This window comes from Protopterus annectens, chromosome 5.part0 (assembly GCF_019279795.1).
Source record: "Protopterus annectens isolate FY-2018-M chromosome 5.part0, PAN1.0, whole genome shotgun sequence".
Lineage (NCBI taxonomy): Eukaryota > Metazoa > Chordata > Ceratodontiformes > Protopteridae > Protopterus > Protopterus annectens.
This window is the reverse complement of record NC_056735.1, coordinates 1,391,496,780-1,391,512,532: the sequence shown is the minus strand read 5'-3', so window position 1 is coordinate 1,391,512,532 and position 15,753 is coordinate 1,391,496,780. Positions and strand designations below refer to the sequence as shown.

The 15,753-nt window shown below is 43.5% G+C and overlaps 1 protein-coding gene across 1 annotated transcript in view; it reads left to right on the top strand.

Annotated features, from left to right (window-relative positions):
- PCID2 (PCI domain containing 2) overlaps positions 1–15,753 on the top strand; it is a 593,048-nt gene that overhangs the window by 411,005 nt on the left and 166,290 nt on the right. The window contains exons 9-10 of the mRNA XM_044071205.1: positions 2,200–2,275; positions 2,362–2,503. Coding sequence (XP_043927140.1) covers positions 2,200–2,275; positions 2,362–2,503 — 218 coding nt within the window. The remainder of the gene's footprint in view (positions 1–2,199; positions 2,276–2,361; positions 2,504–15,753) is intronic.

Sequence of the window (15,753 nt, the reverse complement as noted above, 5' to 3'; positions counted from 1 at the left end):
GCTTTGGGAATCTACCCAAATGTAAGACTGCAACAGTGAAACATGAAGAACATAGTACAGTTGTGTACACTTACCATAAATGTAAATGTTCGAGTGTATTCACTGTTGCATTCCTGGTTACACTTCCTCCAACCCCCTGACTTCTATTGGCTATACATCTCTTCTCGTTTACTATACTTAAGCTTTCTGGCGTATTTGCTTTTTGTTGGAGGTGTAACTATATATTTAATTGCTTCCCATTATGGGGGCACCTGACATCTGGGGCAAGAAATAACTGATATAATGTCATCAGCTGCATGCTTTATACCCCTGACTATCTGACATCATGGAAGATGAGACAGCAACCAACGCAAGACCCAAGACTTTGATAATCAGGCCAACTGAGGGCTACCTGCAAGCAGATAACCCAAATTTAATGACTGCAACAGTGAATACACTCGAACATCTACATTTATGGTAAGTGTACACAACTGTACTTTCTCCATCCATTGCCTCACAAATGTACCTGTATGCATTCCCATTGATTTCACATCTCATAAGAGCCCAGAGATGGAAGGTCAGAATTTGTTCCTATTTGACTTTGCTGGCTGAGTAGAACATTGTTTCAGGTGCCAAGTTCTTGGTAGTGGAGGAAACCATCCTAGTCATCAAGAATGGTAGGTCTTAGAGGTGATTAAACCTGTCAGGAAGCCTACCACCATGCAGATTTGGACTGCCAGTTAAAACCTGTTGTCAGAGTGGGTGGAACACTACCTATTACTGCTTTTTCATTTATCTTGCAGATCATCTTGACATACCTCTGGCACTTAAACAGCTTGGTCCTCGGTTATTGTACAGTCATAGTTTAGCTATTTATGCACATCACAGCTTTCTGGAAGGCAGGATTGTGGCTGGCAGTGTTTGGTCAGGCATTTCTTGAAGAGAGTGCTCCTCATCTCTGTCCATCTTAGAAGAACCCTTCTTTTCTATGGGATCAGAACTTCATGGTAGACTGGCCTGCCTGTCCACTGAGTGAGCTTGTGTTGAAGTTAATTTCATGGAAGACTTCGTTTCTTAATGGCCATCAGCTCAGTAGAGTGCATTTTAGAGCTTCATGTCCTGATATACAGGAACTGTGTCTGCCCTTTTTCAAGCACTGAATATCTTTCAAGCAAATGCATGTTTCCTCTAGGAGGCTTTTCAGACATTTCCCAGTAGTGGTCCACTAATCCAGATTTTCTTTGCAATGTAATTGGGGGAGCTCTTCACCATGGGCAGGGCCCTGGAAACTCGCATGTTAACTGATGCAGTTGTGCTAGTGTAGGAAGGTGATCAGTACATGTCACTTGCACCAAGAGGGAAGGGTGTCTATTTGCTAAGCAGACATTTTCTAAGTATCTTTCAAGTTTCTGTATCCCTTGCCATCATTTTTCTGGCTGTCTGAGGTAAAATCCCATTATATGAGAGTAATATCTGCCTCTGTTGTTTGCTTCTGCAATATTACAATTGCACATGTTAGTGTTGGTGCCCCTTGGTCCACAAAATGCACCTTCACTTAAATGTATTATTTCAACTGCATCTTAGGGAGGTTTGCCACATTTGGGAGGCCTTTACTGCAGCAATGAGCCTTCTGAGTCTTGGCTTGATTCTGTAGCTGTTTGCATGCTGTTAGTACTACTTGGAAAAATACCCGATGTTGGACCCATGAGAGAGGGTCATTGGTGGTAGTTTTAACAGTTTAAGTTCTTACCATGTCACCTGATCTACAAGAAGACAATCTGTAATGGTTTGTAAATAGCCTCCCCATCCTATTGAGATAGTCTTTTGCCAGTTGCTGCTTCTGGATTTCTCTGTAACTTAGGCAAGAATCTATTTTATGTCACCTGTTCAATGTTGCAGTTTCAGATCTGCATTATTTCTTACCTGTGCATTCTGTATACCCATGTGTTTTTGTTTAACCGGTATGTCATTGCATGCAGTGGTTCAGGTGCGCAGGCATTCTCAAATGTGGGAGTTTTGCAGAAAGCTGAATTTTAATTGATGACCCACTGGGGGAGTCTTGTCATAGATCAACTAATGTGGTAAAACTGTTTTTATCTATTCCGTTATACTGCTTGAATGGTTCAGTTCTTGATAAATTCTGTTATTTCTAATGACAGTACAGTTGCTGTATCTGCAGGAATACAGAAGCTTGAACTTGAATTTTTATTTTTCCCACAGCCGTGCTGGAATAGATGATTCAAAGAAATGGGGTATGTTGTTCCTTATCAACCAGCTCTTCAAAATCTACTTTAAGGTAAATTGCATATCGTGAATAATTCAGACTGAGCTACGTTTTCTTACAAGGAGATAAAACTAATAACCACTTTAATTCTTTAACAGATTAACAAGCTTCATCTTTGCAAACCACTGATCCGAGCAATTGATAGCTCTAATCTGAAGGATATGTACAGCATGGCACAGCGTGTTACCTACAAGTATTATGTTGGCAGGAAAGCCATGTTTGACAGTGATTTTAAACAAGGTAGGTAAGGCTGAGGACAAATAAAGATTTTTGGATGGCATTGTATTCTATCCATGAGGCTATATGAAGACATTCTAAAGCTTAGATTATATTTTAGTTTTATTTAATTGATGTCATCCCAGCCAAGTTATTTAATCAGTTCTGTGCTTGCAGCTAAATGTGATCTGTAGGTCTGTATTAAGAATAACATTTTTATATTTCCTGTATATTGTACGTAACTGATAGGCTAAGCTTAATATGTCTGCTGCGTAATATGTTCCTTTGCTTATACTGTATAGTGTACTGCATACAAGTGTGCCTTATGTTTTGCATGTATCATTATGAAGGCAACAGATGTGCCTTCCTGGGCTAGCCAAGAATCCTGTAGTCCATTATTAGCTTGATGTTCATCGTGCATACAGCTGCAGTCATAACAGATGGGTTTTCCTGCCATCAGGCGGGTCCTCGGTCGGCCGAATTCCAAAGTCTAGGTCCGGTGTCGGATGTCGTCGCTTCTTCCCTGACGTCAGTGTGACAGGGGTATAAAAGAACCAGCTGACGCCATTTTCTTCAGTCTTTCTTGCCGCGCGGTGCCCGAAGCAGAAACAGTTCGCAAGTGCCGGTCGGCCAGCTACAGAGATTACGAATATTTTTCAACCGAAGACTTCTTAAAAGCTAAGTACCCCGTTGGGGAAAAATTTCTTGCCTCAGACCGATGTCAGACAAAGTTAATAATTGCATTTCATGTGGGAAGCAAATACCGCATAAGGATTTCCATTCCCTCTGTATTCCTTTCTTAGGCCCAGACCACGACGTCTCGGCCTGTCGTTTTTGTGCTACATTCAATAAACACACTATTAAGCGTCGGGCGGAGTTCGCCCAACACTATTTTGGAAAAACTTTAATTACATTATGTCGTCGGATACTCCGACTCCAGTTTTGAGTAAAAGACGCAAAGATAAGGACCGACATATGAGGTCTGCGACTTCTACCAACACAACGCTAAAGCAGACTACACGTGCTCCGGTTCTCAGCGAGGCGCCTACGCAGCCCCTGACTACCGATGACACTTCATTAGCGGTGTCTTCTGTGCCCGAGGTCACAGGCTCTTTGGCCCACACCCCGACTACAGATACCGAAGCCACTCTTGGCGGGGAAACTCAGAGTTTAGATAGGCGTGCCTCCTCTCAAGGTGTCTTCAGGCCCTCTTCTTCTTTTTCCATTAAGGCTTTCACTAAATCTAAAGCAGCCATGCATACTAAAAGACAAGCTCCACAGGGCCCCACTCAAGGCCCCATGCCTAAAAAGCAGATGCTCAAAATGGCTGAGGATTTGATTACTCTTATCAGGGGTTCTCAACCCCCCTTGGACAAAAGGCCCAGAGTGGAGGAAGAATACCCTTCCTCGGACCAGGCCTCCATTACTTCAGAACATTCTGAGGACCAGGAACATTCATACTCCCCTTTTGAAGATTCTGATGCAGAGGAGTCCATTCCCTCTGTCTCCCCCCTGAGGATTTCTCTTTTGGGGAAACCTTGCATACCTTGTGGGAACACTTCCACTGGGAAGGCCAAGAGTACTCAGACTCCAAGAAAAGGCTCAGGGATTTTCTCTTGCTCCTTCAGCACAGGCCTCTGGCTATACCTCCAGTCTTGGACATACTAGATGATGTGTATTCAGAGGCCAGCCTTAACCCAGATTCTTTACCTCCAGCTCCAGTCAAGCCTGACCGGTATTACCGGGTTCCTGATTCACACCAGTTCCTATACAAAAGTCATGTGGCTGACCTAGAAACTATTTCACAGGGTCCCAAGGGAATTAAGGCCTCCACTGCCAAAAATCCATTACCTTCAGAGAGAGATTCCAGAGCTTTAGAAAGGTGGGGGGAAAAGGTATACACCTCGGCCACCTTAACCATGAGGGCATTAAACTGTCAGTTCCATATGTTAAAGTATCAACAGTTTTTGTTATCTCAGTTGAAAAGCAAAATGTCGCAACCTGAACAACCAGATTTGAAGGAGTTGCAGGATTTGTTGCATAGTGCAGAGCAAGTGGGTAAATATACCTTGCAGTGTGGTTTTGATGCTTTAGAGGCCTTATGTAGAGCTGCTGTTACAGGATCAGTTATACGTAGACATGTTTGGCTCAAAGAGCAAACCTTACCAGATCATGACAAAGCAAAATTACTAGATGCACCTCTTCAAAAAGATGTATTGTTTGGTGTTAAAGCTGAGGAGGTATTAAAGAAAATGGAGGAAAAGGCAAAATCAATGCAAACAGTGAAAGATTTTCTACAGGTACAACCACCACGTTTCAGTAGAAATTGGCCTTCAAAAAATTGGTCCTTTCCAGCCACGGACAGACCTCAAAGAGGTAGATACAGGTGCCCGAGGGGTAGAGGGCAATCTCAAGGATCATTTAGAGGCAGACAATGGTAAGCACCTACACCAAGAGGTGGTGAGGATAGTTCACAGCCATTCAGAAAGCAGAACCAATGACTTTCCCCTTTGCATGCCAAGCAAGGCTCAAATGGCAGCACCTTTAGGCAGAAAACTGGCATTATTTTTGAAAAATTGGCATATTGTCGCAAAAGACAAATGGATCCTAGACATCATAGACAGAGGCTACAGATTCCACTTTCACACCCTTCCAAAAATGAGAGGCATGCCAAACCCGCCACACAATCAAAGGGCAGAGGCACAAAAACAAATTTCAGATCTCATGGACATGAAAGCTATTTAAGAGGTACCTGCACAAGAGCAGGGTCTAGGTTTTTATTCCAGACTATTCCTGGTACCAAGGAAGGGCAAAGATTGGAGACCTATTTTGGACCTATCCATCCTAAACACATATTTACTCGTACCAAAATTCAAGATGCTCACATTACAGCAGCTTCTTCCCATGCTGGGCAAGGAGTCTTGGCTGGTAACATTGGACCTCAAGGAGGCATACCTGCATGTCCCAATCAGACAAGATTGCAGAAGATACCTCAGATTTCTTGCAGGTTCAACCCATTATCAATTCTCTGCATTGCCCTTTGGCTTATCTACTGCGCCCAGAGTGTTCACGAAATGCCTGGCATCAGTAATTGCCTTCTGCAGACTTCAAGGGATACAAATATACCCATATTTGGACGACTGCCTGATCCAAGCGGACAGCAAGCACATACTTCTGAAACACCTGGCGTTTGTAATAATGTTGTTGAATTCTCTGAGATACACAGTCAACAAAAAGAAATCAAGACTAATACCCTCTCAAACAATAATATTCCTGGGTGCCAGCTTGAATACAAACACCCAGATGGCCTACCTCACGCCAGAGAAACAAGGGCAACTAACTCAATACTTCAGAAAACTGGCAACTCTCACCAGGTTGACTGCAAGGAAAATCCTGCAGGCTCTGGGATTCATGGCATCTTGCATCCTGCTAATCCCATGTGCAAAGCTGCATATGAGGAAACTTCAATGGTATCTAAAAAACTTATGGTCTCAACACAGCCACAGTTTGGAAACAATTGTACCACTGATTCCATGTCTTCAAAAGAATTTCTATGGTGGGCTCAAGCATGCCAAAGAAACATAGGTCTCCCATTCTGCAAGCCTCAAGCAAATCAAGTCATCACAACAGATGCCTCGGACTACGCCTGGGGGGGGGGCGACATGACAGATCGGTACATTCAAGGCAAATGGTCACAAAAAGAAAAGCACCTACACATCAATCAAAAGGAAATGCTAGCACTAATAAATGCTATTATGGCTTTCAAAGACCTACTGCATCCAGGCCAGCTATTGATAAGGACAAGACAACACCACAGTGATGTGGTACATAAACAAACAGGGAGGAACCCATTCATATCCCCTATGCAGGCTAGCCATGTCTCTATGGAACATGGCTCTGGAATTACAAATTCAACTTCAAGCACAGTTCCTGCCAGGCAAGGAAAACACACTGGCAGACAACCTGAGCAGAAATATGACAGATCCACACGAATGGAAGTTGCATCCTCAAGTCTTTGCAAAGATAATTCAAGCATGGGGAAGGCCAGACATAGATCTCTTTGCCACCCACAGAAATTACCAATTGACAAAATTCTGCTGAAGGACCTCTCATCCCCAGGCCTGGAAAGTGGACGCACTCTCTTTCAGTTGGACAACAATGACAGTTTATGCCTTTCCACCTCTTCCTCTGCTGCCCAAAGTTCTATTAAAAGCCAGAGCAGACAGACCAAAGATGATTCTCATTGCTCCAGACTGGCCAAGACAACACTGATACCCACTCCTGAGGAGCCTGACGCATTCCCCACCATGGATCCTGCCTCTAATGCCTCTTCTACTGACTCAGCACAACTTCAAAACTATTCACAGTCAGCTGAAAACACTCAATCTAGCCGCATGGAGAATTCCTTAAATTCACAACAGACCCTACTCTCCAAGGAGGTGCAGGATGCCATTTTGGAGGCCAGAAGGCCTTCTACTAGAAAAGCCTACTCCGCAAAATGGAAACAGTTTTGTGCCTGGAATCAGAAAAAGGGTCAGAATCCTGGAATACTGAATTTACCTCAAATATTACAGTACCTAGCTGAGATGCTAAACAGTGGACTTTCATTCTCCTCCATCAAAATCCATGCCTCAGCCATTTCTGCAGAATGCAACACCGATCCTCCTTTATTCTCTCACCCTCTCTTAAGACAGTTCGTCAGAGGGGCTAAGAATATAAAACCCCCAAGGAAGCAACCACTACCTGCTTGGATCCTCAATTTCATTCTAGAAAAACTGACCCTGCCTCCTTTTGAGCCAGCTGCTTCAACAGAACTGCAATATTTGTCATGGAAAACAGCCTTCCTTCTGGCTATCACCTCAGCTCGCAGGGTTTCGGAACTACAAGCCCTCATGGCAGTGCAGCCTTTCATCATTTTCCATCAGGACAGAGTTTTCTTACGAACCAATTCTTCCTTTATGCCAAAGGTAGTATCCAGGGTGGCCTTGAATCAGGCTATCCACTTACCTACCTTTTACCCTAATCCACAGAACAAAGGGGAGAGATTACTACATTCCTTGGACATTCACAGACAGCTCCGTTATTACTTGGACAGAACAAAGCCTTTCAGAAAATCAGAGCAACTCTTTGTGTCCTATGCTACAGGTGCTCAAGGGAAGCCTATTTCCAAACAGACAATCTCAAAATGGATAGCCCACTGTATATGCTTTTGTTACTTTTTTCATGGTAAACCTGTACCTACAGGCATCAGATCTCACTCCACAAGGGCCACAGCTACCTCCGCAGCTTTCCTCAGGGGGGTTCCTACCAAAGATATTTTGGAAGCAGCCACTTGGAGTTCTGTACATACTTTCTCCAAGCACTATCACCTACCATTATACTCCAAATCTAGAGCGGGCTTTGCCACTGCAGTCTTGCAGGGCATTCTGGCTCCTCCTAGTTCCTCTTAGTGCCTACCACCCCTTTTTTAGCTTTGGGATTCTACCCATCTGTTATGACTGCAGCTGTATGCACGATGAACATAGTACAGTTTTGTACCTACCATAAATGTAGATGTTCGAGTGCTAATACAGCTGCAGTCCAGGTTTCCCCCCCTCCTTCCCCTCGTGGGACAGGCCTAATGGCCAACACCCCCTCATACAACTTCATTGGGGTATTCTTTTATGGTGTATTTGCTTGCAACTACTGTTTTTTGATTATATTGCATTGCATTATTACTTAAAATTATGTTTTGCCTTCTTTCTGGGGGCACCTGACATCTGGGGCAAGAAAAACTGAAGAAAATGGCGTCGGCTGGTTCTTTTATACCCCTGTCGCACTGATGTCAGGGAAGAAGCGACGACATCTGACGCTGGACCTAGACTTTGGAATTCGGCCGACCGAGGACCCGCCTGACGACAGGAAAACCCATCTGTTATGACTGCAGCTGTATTAGCACTCGAACATCTACATTTATGGTAGGTACAAAACTGTACTTTCATTCCTCTGGTGGATAGCAACCTTACCTGTAGGCTGCTTGCAGACTTGCAGTGGCTGCCTGGTTGAAGGTGGGGTGTTCATTTTCACATGTGCATTTGTGTATGCGTGCACACACACACAGACGCACACACACACTCAGTTATCTCTCTCTCTCACTCCTATTCCCTGTCTTGTAAGGGAAGTCCTTTCTTGATGCATTGTGAACCAACACACACAGTAGTTCCAGCCACTGTAAGGTATTGCCAGTACTATTGACCTTTGTCCCTCGAGTGATGATAGAGCTGGTGTTGGATGCTCAGGCTCGTCCTTCCCCTACTCATTCCATCAGACATCCATCCTTCTGTTTAAGCACTGGTCATCTGGGTTACAGTTATGTCTTCATCCATCTGAACCATGAGATCAGGGGGAGCAACAGGCTTTAGTAAGTTTAAAGGAGAACATTACAGAATTTGCCTTTCTGGACAAGTCAATTTCAGTACAGATATCAAAGATTGAATTATGTTCAAGAAAACATGAAACACCTGTCACAAGCAGAGATGCTGCACTCCATATTCTGCAGCCATAGTATTCAAGAAAAACCGCTGTTACTGATATCCATACATTTGCTGATGCCTACCTTCATAAAATATACTTTTCCTCCTGTGGACCTTATTTCATGGTTTTCCTGTAATTGTATAGCAATGCAGTCTTTTATAGCCAACTTTCAGTAGCTGTTGTAGGAGCCCAAGTTAGAGATGGTTTGTACTTGTTCATTGCTTGATGGTCACAAATCCCACCATGTACCTGGATCTGTCAGTTTGTTGAGCTGGACCACTGCCTTATGTTCTACATCCTTATCCTAAGTATTCCATACTAAACTCCATCACATCTAACCTTGAATATTCCTTGCTAGGTCCTCACACACTGACACCCACATAACCTCACCTTAGACTTTTTTTTATTTTTTATTTTTTTTTCTAATCTCTGCTACACCTTCACTTTTTTTTTTTTTTTGGATCAGGCTTTGGAGCTGCAGTAAAAGGGATCAGTTAGATGTTCTGTAAAATTTACAAGTTAATGTGTACTACACCAGCTTTATTGCTTATTCCAGAAGAATGGGAAAGTTCTGTGACATTTTGAAGCACCGCTCTGTTAGCACATGGATAAATTTATTCTGAATCATCACCTTTCAGTCCATCTTGTTTATAATACACATTGAATGTACAAGTAATTATTTTGGTGTAGTAGAGTACTAGTGCCAGTGACTCAAAAGGTTGTATGCTTGGCTTTGCTACTGGAGGATCAATGCAGCATTTTTTCAAGAAAAGGTTTGAAGTAAAGCTCTTAAGACATGCCCAGAGGTATGACACCTTACTGGGGCAGTGAAGGCTGTTTCTCTTTGGTGTAAGGGCAGACATTATTGTTCCACTATTTGTGGTTCTGAATGGAATGAAGGATTTCTGTACCACAACAGCTGTAGTCAGTGAAACTGGTGTGCCAGTTTCTGGATGGTGACTGCAGGTGGTCATGTCCTTGCTCCTACAGAGCACCTAGTTGACGAGGCTACACATGATGGATACATTTTGGAATATCACTGCCTGAAATATTCAAAGAACATTTCTCAATTCACTTTGGGTGGGCCTTACTTTCCATGTACTATACTGTCATTTGGACTATCCTCTGACATAAGTGTTCAGCAAGGCATTAGCTGTGGTGTTCAAAGCCTTGCAGGCAAATTATCTGTATGTGTCCCCTCCTTTGATGATTGGCTTTTGTTGGCCATGTCATAGTATTCCTTGGTGTGGGATTTCCTGTGTTTGGAGTACATTGGAGGTGAACCTAAACTGAGAGAATTCCATTGCTGATCCTCTTTCCAGCAAATAGTTTTTATTGATACAGAACTGAACAGTCTTCATTGTTGGTTGTTCCTTGCTGCGGAGAGGGCTTAGCAAGCCATCAATTTGGCAACTTTGGTGCAGCAGTTGAGTGTTTAGGCACAGGCTCTTTTTGCCCTTCTAAAGTTGATAAACAATTAACATGATGTTTACATTGCTATTGACATGCGTAAGGATGAGTATGCCATACTAGACTGGTAAGACAGTTGTCATGCACTTGCATTTTTTACATGTGCCAGACTGGTTGCACACTACTGATCAAAACTACTGATTCTGTAATTTTCCATTTTAACATAAAGATTGTGGTGTCACATCAGTTTCTCATTTCCTTAAGATGCACATATCTTGGAGACTGTATACACGAATAGTAGGGCTTGAGGGATGCATCCCCCACTTTGGGAGTTGCCCCTGCAAAACCCCTTTTTTTCTATTTTTATTTTCAAATGTGCTTGCTTGTTGGCAATTGAGATTTTTTGTAATCACACTAAAAAAAAAAAAACTCTTACTTTAGTAATGGAACTTTTTTTGGTGTCATTGTCATGTCTTCACAGATTTTGTAGTGTTGGGCATTCTCCACCTACTGCCAAGAAGGACTGCCTTTCCTGCATAAGGGACTCCTTTGTAAGATATACTGATTCCCCTTTAAACCGTTGAAAAAGAAGATAACTGTTAGTTGCCTATCCGGAGCCAAGATCCGCTAAATTACACATGCACTCAAGTCACTGTACCATAGGTACCAGTATGATTCCATCATAGTCCAGGTAGATGTAAATGAACCGTGACATACCTGTCTAGACTGTATGAAGAGAGACATTCTAGATCTCTCTGACTGTGTGTCTCAGGCTGGTATGAGCCTACCAATAAGCAGCATATTACCTTCACAATGGATAATGTCACAGTGATTGAGTTTAACAATTGGCTGAGTTTCTGGTGTCATTTTAAGGGGATCTGATTTTTATCAACATGGAAAGACATGGTCAACAGACCACATTGTTTTGCCAAGGATGGTCTGACCCTGTCCCCCTCTAGGCTTTCAAATACTGGCTAAAATCTTATCCTCACCTGTAGAGCCTTTTTGTGCAATGCCAAATTGACAAACCTACTGCCATGGTAAATTCAACTGAACTGAACCTCAAGGTATTATTGCTCAATGCCAGGAGCCTAAACAAAAACTACCCTCCCTTCAAGCCCTCTTCATCCTGGAGAATGTAGATATCTGTGCAGTTACCAAGACATGGTTTAAAGCTGCAGACAGTACCCCAGTAGTGCAAAGATGATCTTTGTGTTTCACTGTTGTGCAGTCATTACATTTGGGTAATCTGCTGGCAGGTTGCCCTCAGTCAGCCTGAATTCCAAAGTCTTGTGTCCTGCGTCGGTTGCTGTCTTCTCTTCCATGACATCAGGTCGTCAGGGTTATAAAACATGCAACCGACGCCATTTTCTTTAGTCTTTCTTGCCGCACGGTGCCCGAAGCAGAAGCATTTCGCAAGTGCCGGTCGGCCGACTACTGAAATATTTGCGTTTGAGTTTCAGAACCAAAGTCTTCAATAAAGCTAAGTACCCCATTGAGGAAACTTTTTTCTTGCTTTTTACGGATGTCAGAAAAAGTTAATAATTGTATTACTTGTGGGAAGCAAATACCTCATAAGGATTTCTATTTGTACTGTATTCCTTGCCTAGGCGTTGATCACAACGTGCCTGGCTGTCTGGTTTTGTGCTATATTTAACCAATGCAGTATTAAGCGTCTGTCTTTAGTTATGTCAGGAACATGGGCGGAAACTCCCAGATATGCTCTGAATTGTTGCATAATGGTACAAAATATACTGAACCTACAGACATAGCCAACATCCTGACAGACAGATTCAGCGCAAACTTCTCCCCCCCTTCCCCCCCAAAGGAGCAAATGCCTATCCCAACTGAATGTAACCTCCCTGACATCACAGATGTACAGGTGAAAGCTGCCCTCTCCAAAGCAAAAAACACAGCATCTATGGGACAGGCCGGTGTCCCAGGCTGTGTCTTACACGAGCTCCAAGAAGAACTGAACCCTCACATTGTCACTGTTCAGACTTAGCCTTACTACAGGATATGTACCCAAAGAATGGCGTACAGCTACAGTGGTCCCATTCCACAAAGGTGGTGCCACAACGGACCCCGGAAACTATCGCCCCATAAGCCTGACTAGTCTGGTCTGTAAAGTTATGGGAGCGTGTTATCATGGAACTCATAAACAAAGACATTGGGAGCCTCCAGACACTGTACCCTACCCAATTTGGCTAGTTGATTTCTTTGAAACAGTTACCAAAGCCATAGATGAGGGCAAGGTAGTCCACACAGCCTACCTGGACCTCGCAAAAGCCTTCGACACAATACCCCACTCGGGTATCATAAATAAGCTTACCAGCTTAAATATCAACCCCTATGTCACAAGATGGGTTACAAACTGGCTCAGAGATAGAACACACATGGTCAGAATCGCATGTGCCATGTCCGAATCCAACCCAGTTACAAGTGGTATCCCACAGGGCTCAGTTCTGGGACCTCTCTTGTTCGGTATGTACTTCTCTGAGGTTCAGGCTAACACAGGGGGATTATGGCTGACAAAGTTCGCAGATGACTGCAAACTGGGGGCCATAATCGAATCTCCAGCTGACACAAGCATCCTCCAAAAGGGTCTCACAGAGACGGATGCTTGGTGCCAGAGCCACGGCCTCAAGCTAAATGCTAAAAAGTGCATAGTCATCTCCTTTGGGAAAAACAAGGTGCCCACAAATGACCACATAGGTGGTAATCCATTAAGTACGGAAGAAGTAATTAGAGGTTTGGGGACCAATGTAGATAGTAATCTCTCCTTTGATAATCATGTTGCCAAAGTGGTTAGAAAGACCTTCTATATAGCCCACCTTATCATGAAAGGGTTCGCATCTAGATCAAGAGAGGTCATTGTGCCCCTCTACTCGTCACTCATCGGGCCCATAATTGAATACAATGCCCCTTTTGGGATGTACCTTACCCGACACCTGCAGCAACTGGAAAGACCCCAAAAGTACCTCACCAAGAGGATCATGGGCTACAAACAGATGTCCTATGCAGCTCGACTAAAGAAACTCCAGCTCTACTCAGTTGCTTACCGCCTGCTCAGAGGCGAGCTATGCCTGACGTACAAAGCCATGTCAAACCCAGAATTAATGGACATGCTCCACCTCAAAAAATCCAAGTCCCTTAGAGCTACACGCTTCAGGGACCTAAACCTCAGCACAAAAATAAATAGGACATGCTGGAGGGACAGATTCATTTCCCAGAGGCTCCCCTCACTCTGGAATAGAATCCCAATTCATGTTAGACATAGCACCTCGCTGACCCTCCTCAAGCGAAATTTGGACACGTGGATGGGAAATCGCAAATTCACCCCTGGGATCTCCCCAGTGTCCCTGCTAGACAGAGGAACAGTAAACTAATCTTAAAAGGGTACCTTCTGTGACCTACTTTACAGAGGCACAGTAGGCTAATCTAATAGGGAGGCGGAAGCCAAATACACTCTGGCTAGGCTTATAAATGCCCTAGGGCAGATAGCCTAGTATCTACCTATGAACCTATGTATATTTTTGCATCCAAGTATTTTGGAAACAGATTTAACTAACCAGAGATGTCATTGGATAGCAATCCGACTACCGGAGTACATAAAAAACGCAAAGAAAAGGACAGAGAAAGGCAGTCGAGATCCAAAACAGACAAAGCTTCTCCTAAGCCAGTCTCCAGTACTCAATGAGGTGCTTTTGCAGCCCCTAATACCCGCTACTTTCGAGTCGCAGGCCTCTACCGACACCCGTGTGGAGTCCGGCATGCCGCAAGATACTCAAGGTATTGGACTGACGGATGTATCTCCCTCGGATGGGTCCGGAGCTGCTGAGCAGGCACCGGCTTCTGAGGGTGTATTCAGACCTCAACATTTTTATATCAAACTGACGAAAGCTGCAAAACCAAAGGCAAAGACACCTTCTAAAACTAAAAAAATGACGCCTGAGCCACGTGCACAGGCCTCTATGCCTAAAAAACAGATGATCAAAATGGCTGAAGACCTTATTACCTTGATCAGGGGTACCCATCCCCCTCCAGACCAGTAGATGCACAAACAAAGTAAAGGTGGCGGTGTCTCGATATACATCAACAACAGGCATACCTCTGGGTTGGTTAAACAGGATGACTCACTGGAGTTATTACACGTGCAGGTCACCATAGAGAAAATCCAATATCGTACCCTAACAAGCTTTAGGTCACTCTCTATGTCCCAAGAAACTCAAAGCGCATAGTTAGACATGTTAGAAAGATTCACCATTCAACCCAACAGCTTATTCATGGGGAATTTTAATTACCGCTGTGTAGACTACACCCACTAGAGGTTCCACTATACTGGACCTTGTTCTCACAGATGTGTGAGAATGCTGCACCTTCCCAATGTCACGTCCTCCCTGGTAAGGTCAAACCATAAAGCTGTGTTCTTCTAAATCAAAATCAACTTGGTGACCCCAGTAAACTCAGTAACAGTTAAGAACTATTCCAAGGCAAGCTACCTTTTATTAAGAGATAGTTTGTCAAAATTCAGTGCCTCTCCAAACTCTGAGAACACAGCAGCAATGCAGACTTGCTGACAGAAACTTTCTTCAACCATGTCACTGGTTACATAGAGACTGCTGTACCTACCAGAAGTAAGCCCAAAACTAACTCCAAAAACAAACCACCATGGTGGCAGCCCAAATTAAACTGGTTGTACAACAAAAGAAAAAAAAAATCCTGTCTAAAAATCAGGAAGTGTAACTCCCGTAAATATAAAAACTCTCATCAAATTAAACAGGCAGCTGTGAGGGCTAATCTAGTCAATTCTGAGGTCAAGATAGCCTACCAGGCAAAAGACAACTGTAAGGCCTTCTTCAGCTATGTCAGAAAACTCAAAAGGCAGCAATGTGCTGAACTGGAGATTAATGGTGACACATTCAAAAAGTTGGGCGATATAATCAGTCTGCTGGTTCAGTTCTAGTTTTAGCCTCCACTCGCCCCTGTCATCCATCAGAAAATACCTTCAAATATAACCCCTCCAACTATAAATAGAGAGCATGTTCTAGCTGCACTTGCTTAGGCCAAGAACATAGCCTCAGTGGGCCCTGTTAATATCCCGGGATGATTCCTGAATAGTCTTAAATATGACCTATCCGTGTCACTGGCGTTGCTGTTTAACTATAATCTCAAAACAGGTTTGTGCGACAAGAATGGAAGACTGCACTGGTAATCCCTCTTTATAAGGGCAGACCATCAACAGATCCTGGAAACTGCAGACACATCAGTCTGATTAATCTATTTGCAAATACAACAGGAAGAATTGTCATGGAAGTGATCAGCAAAGACATAGGACACCTTCAGACACT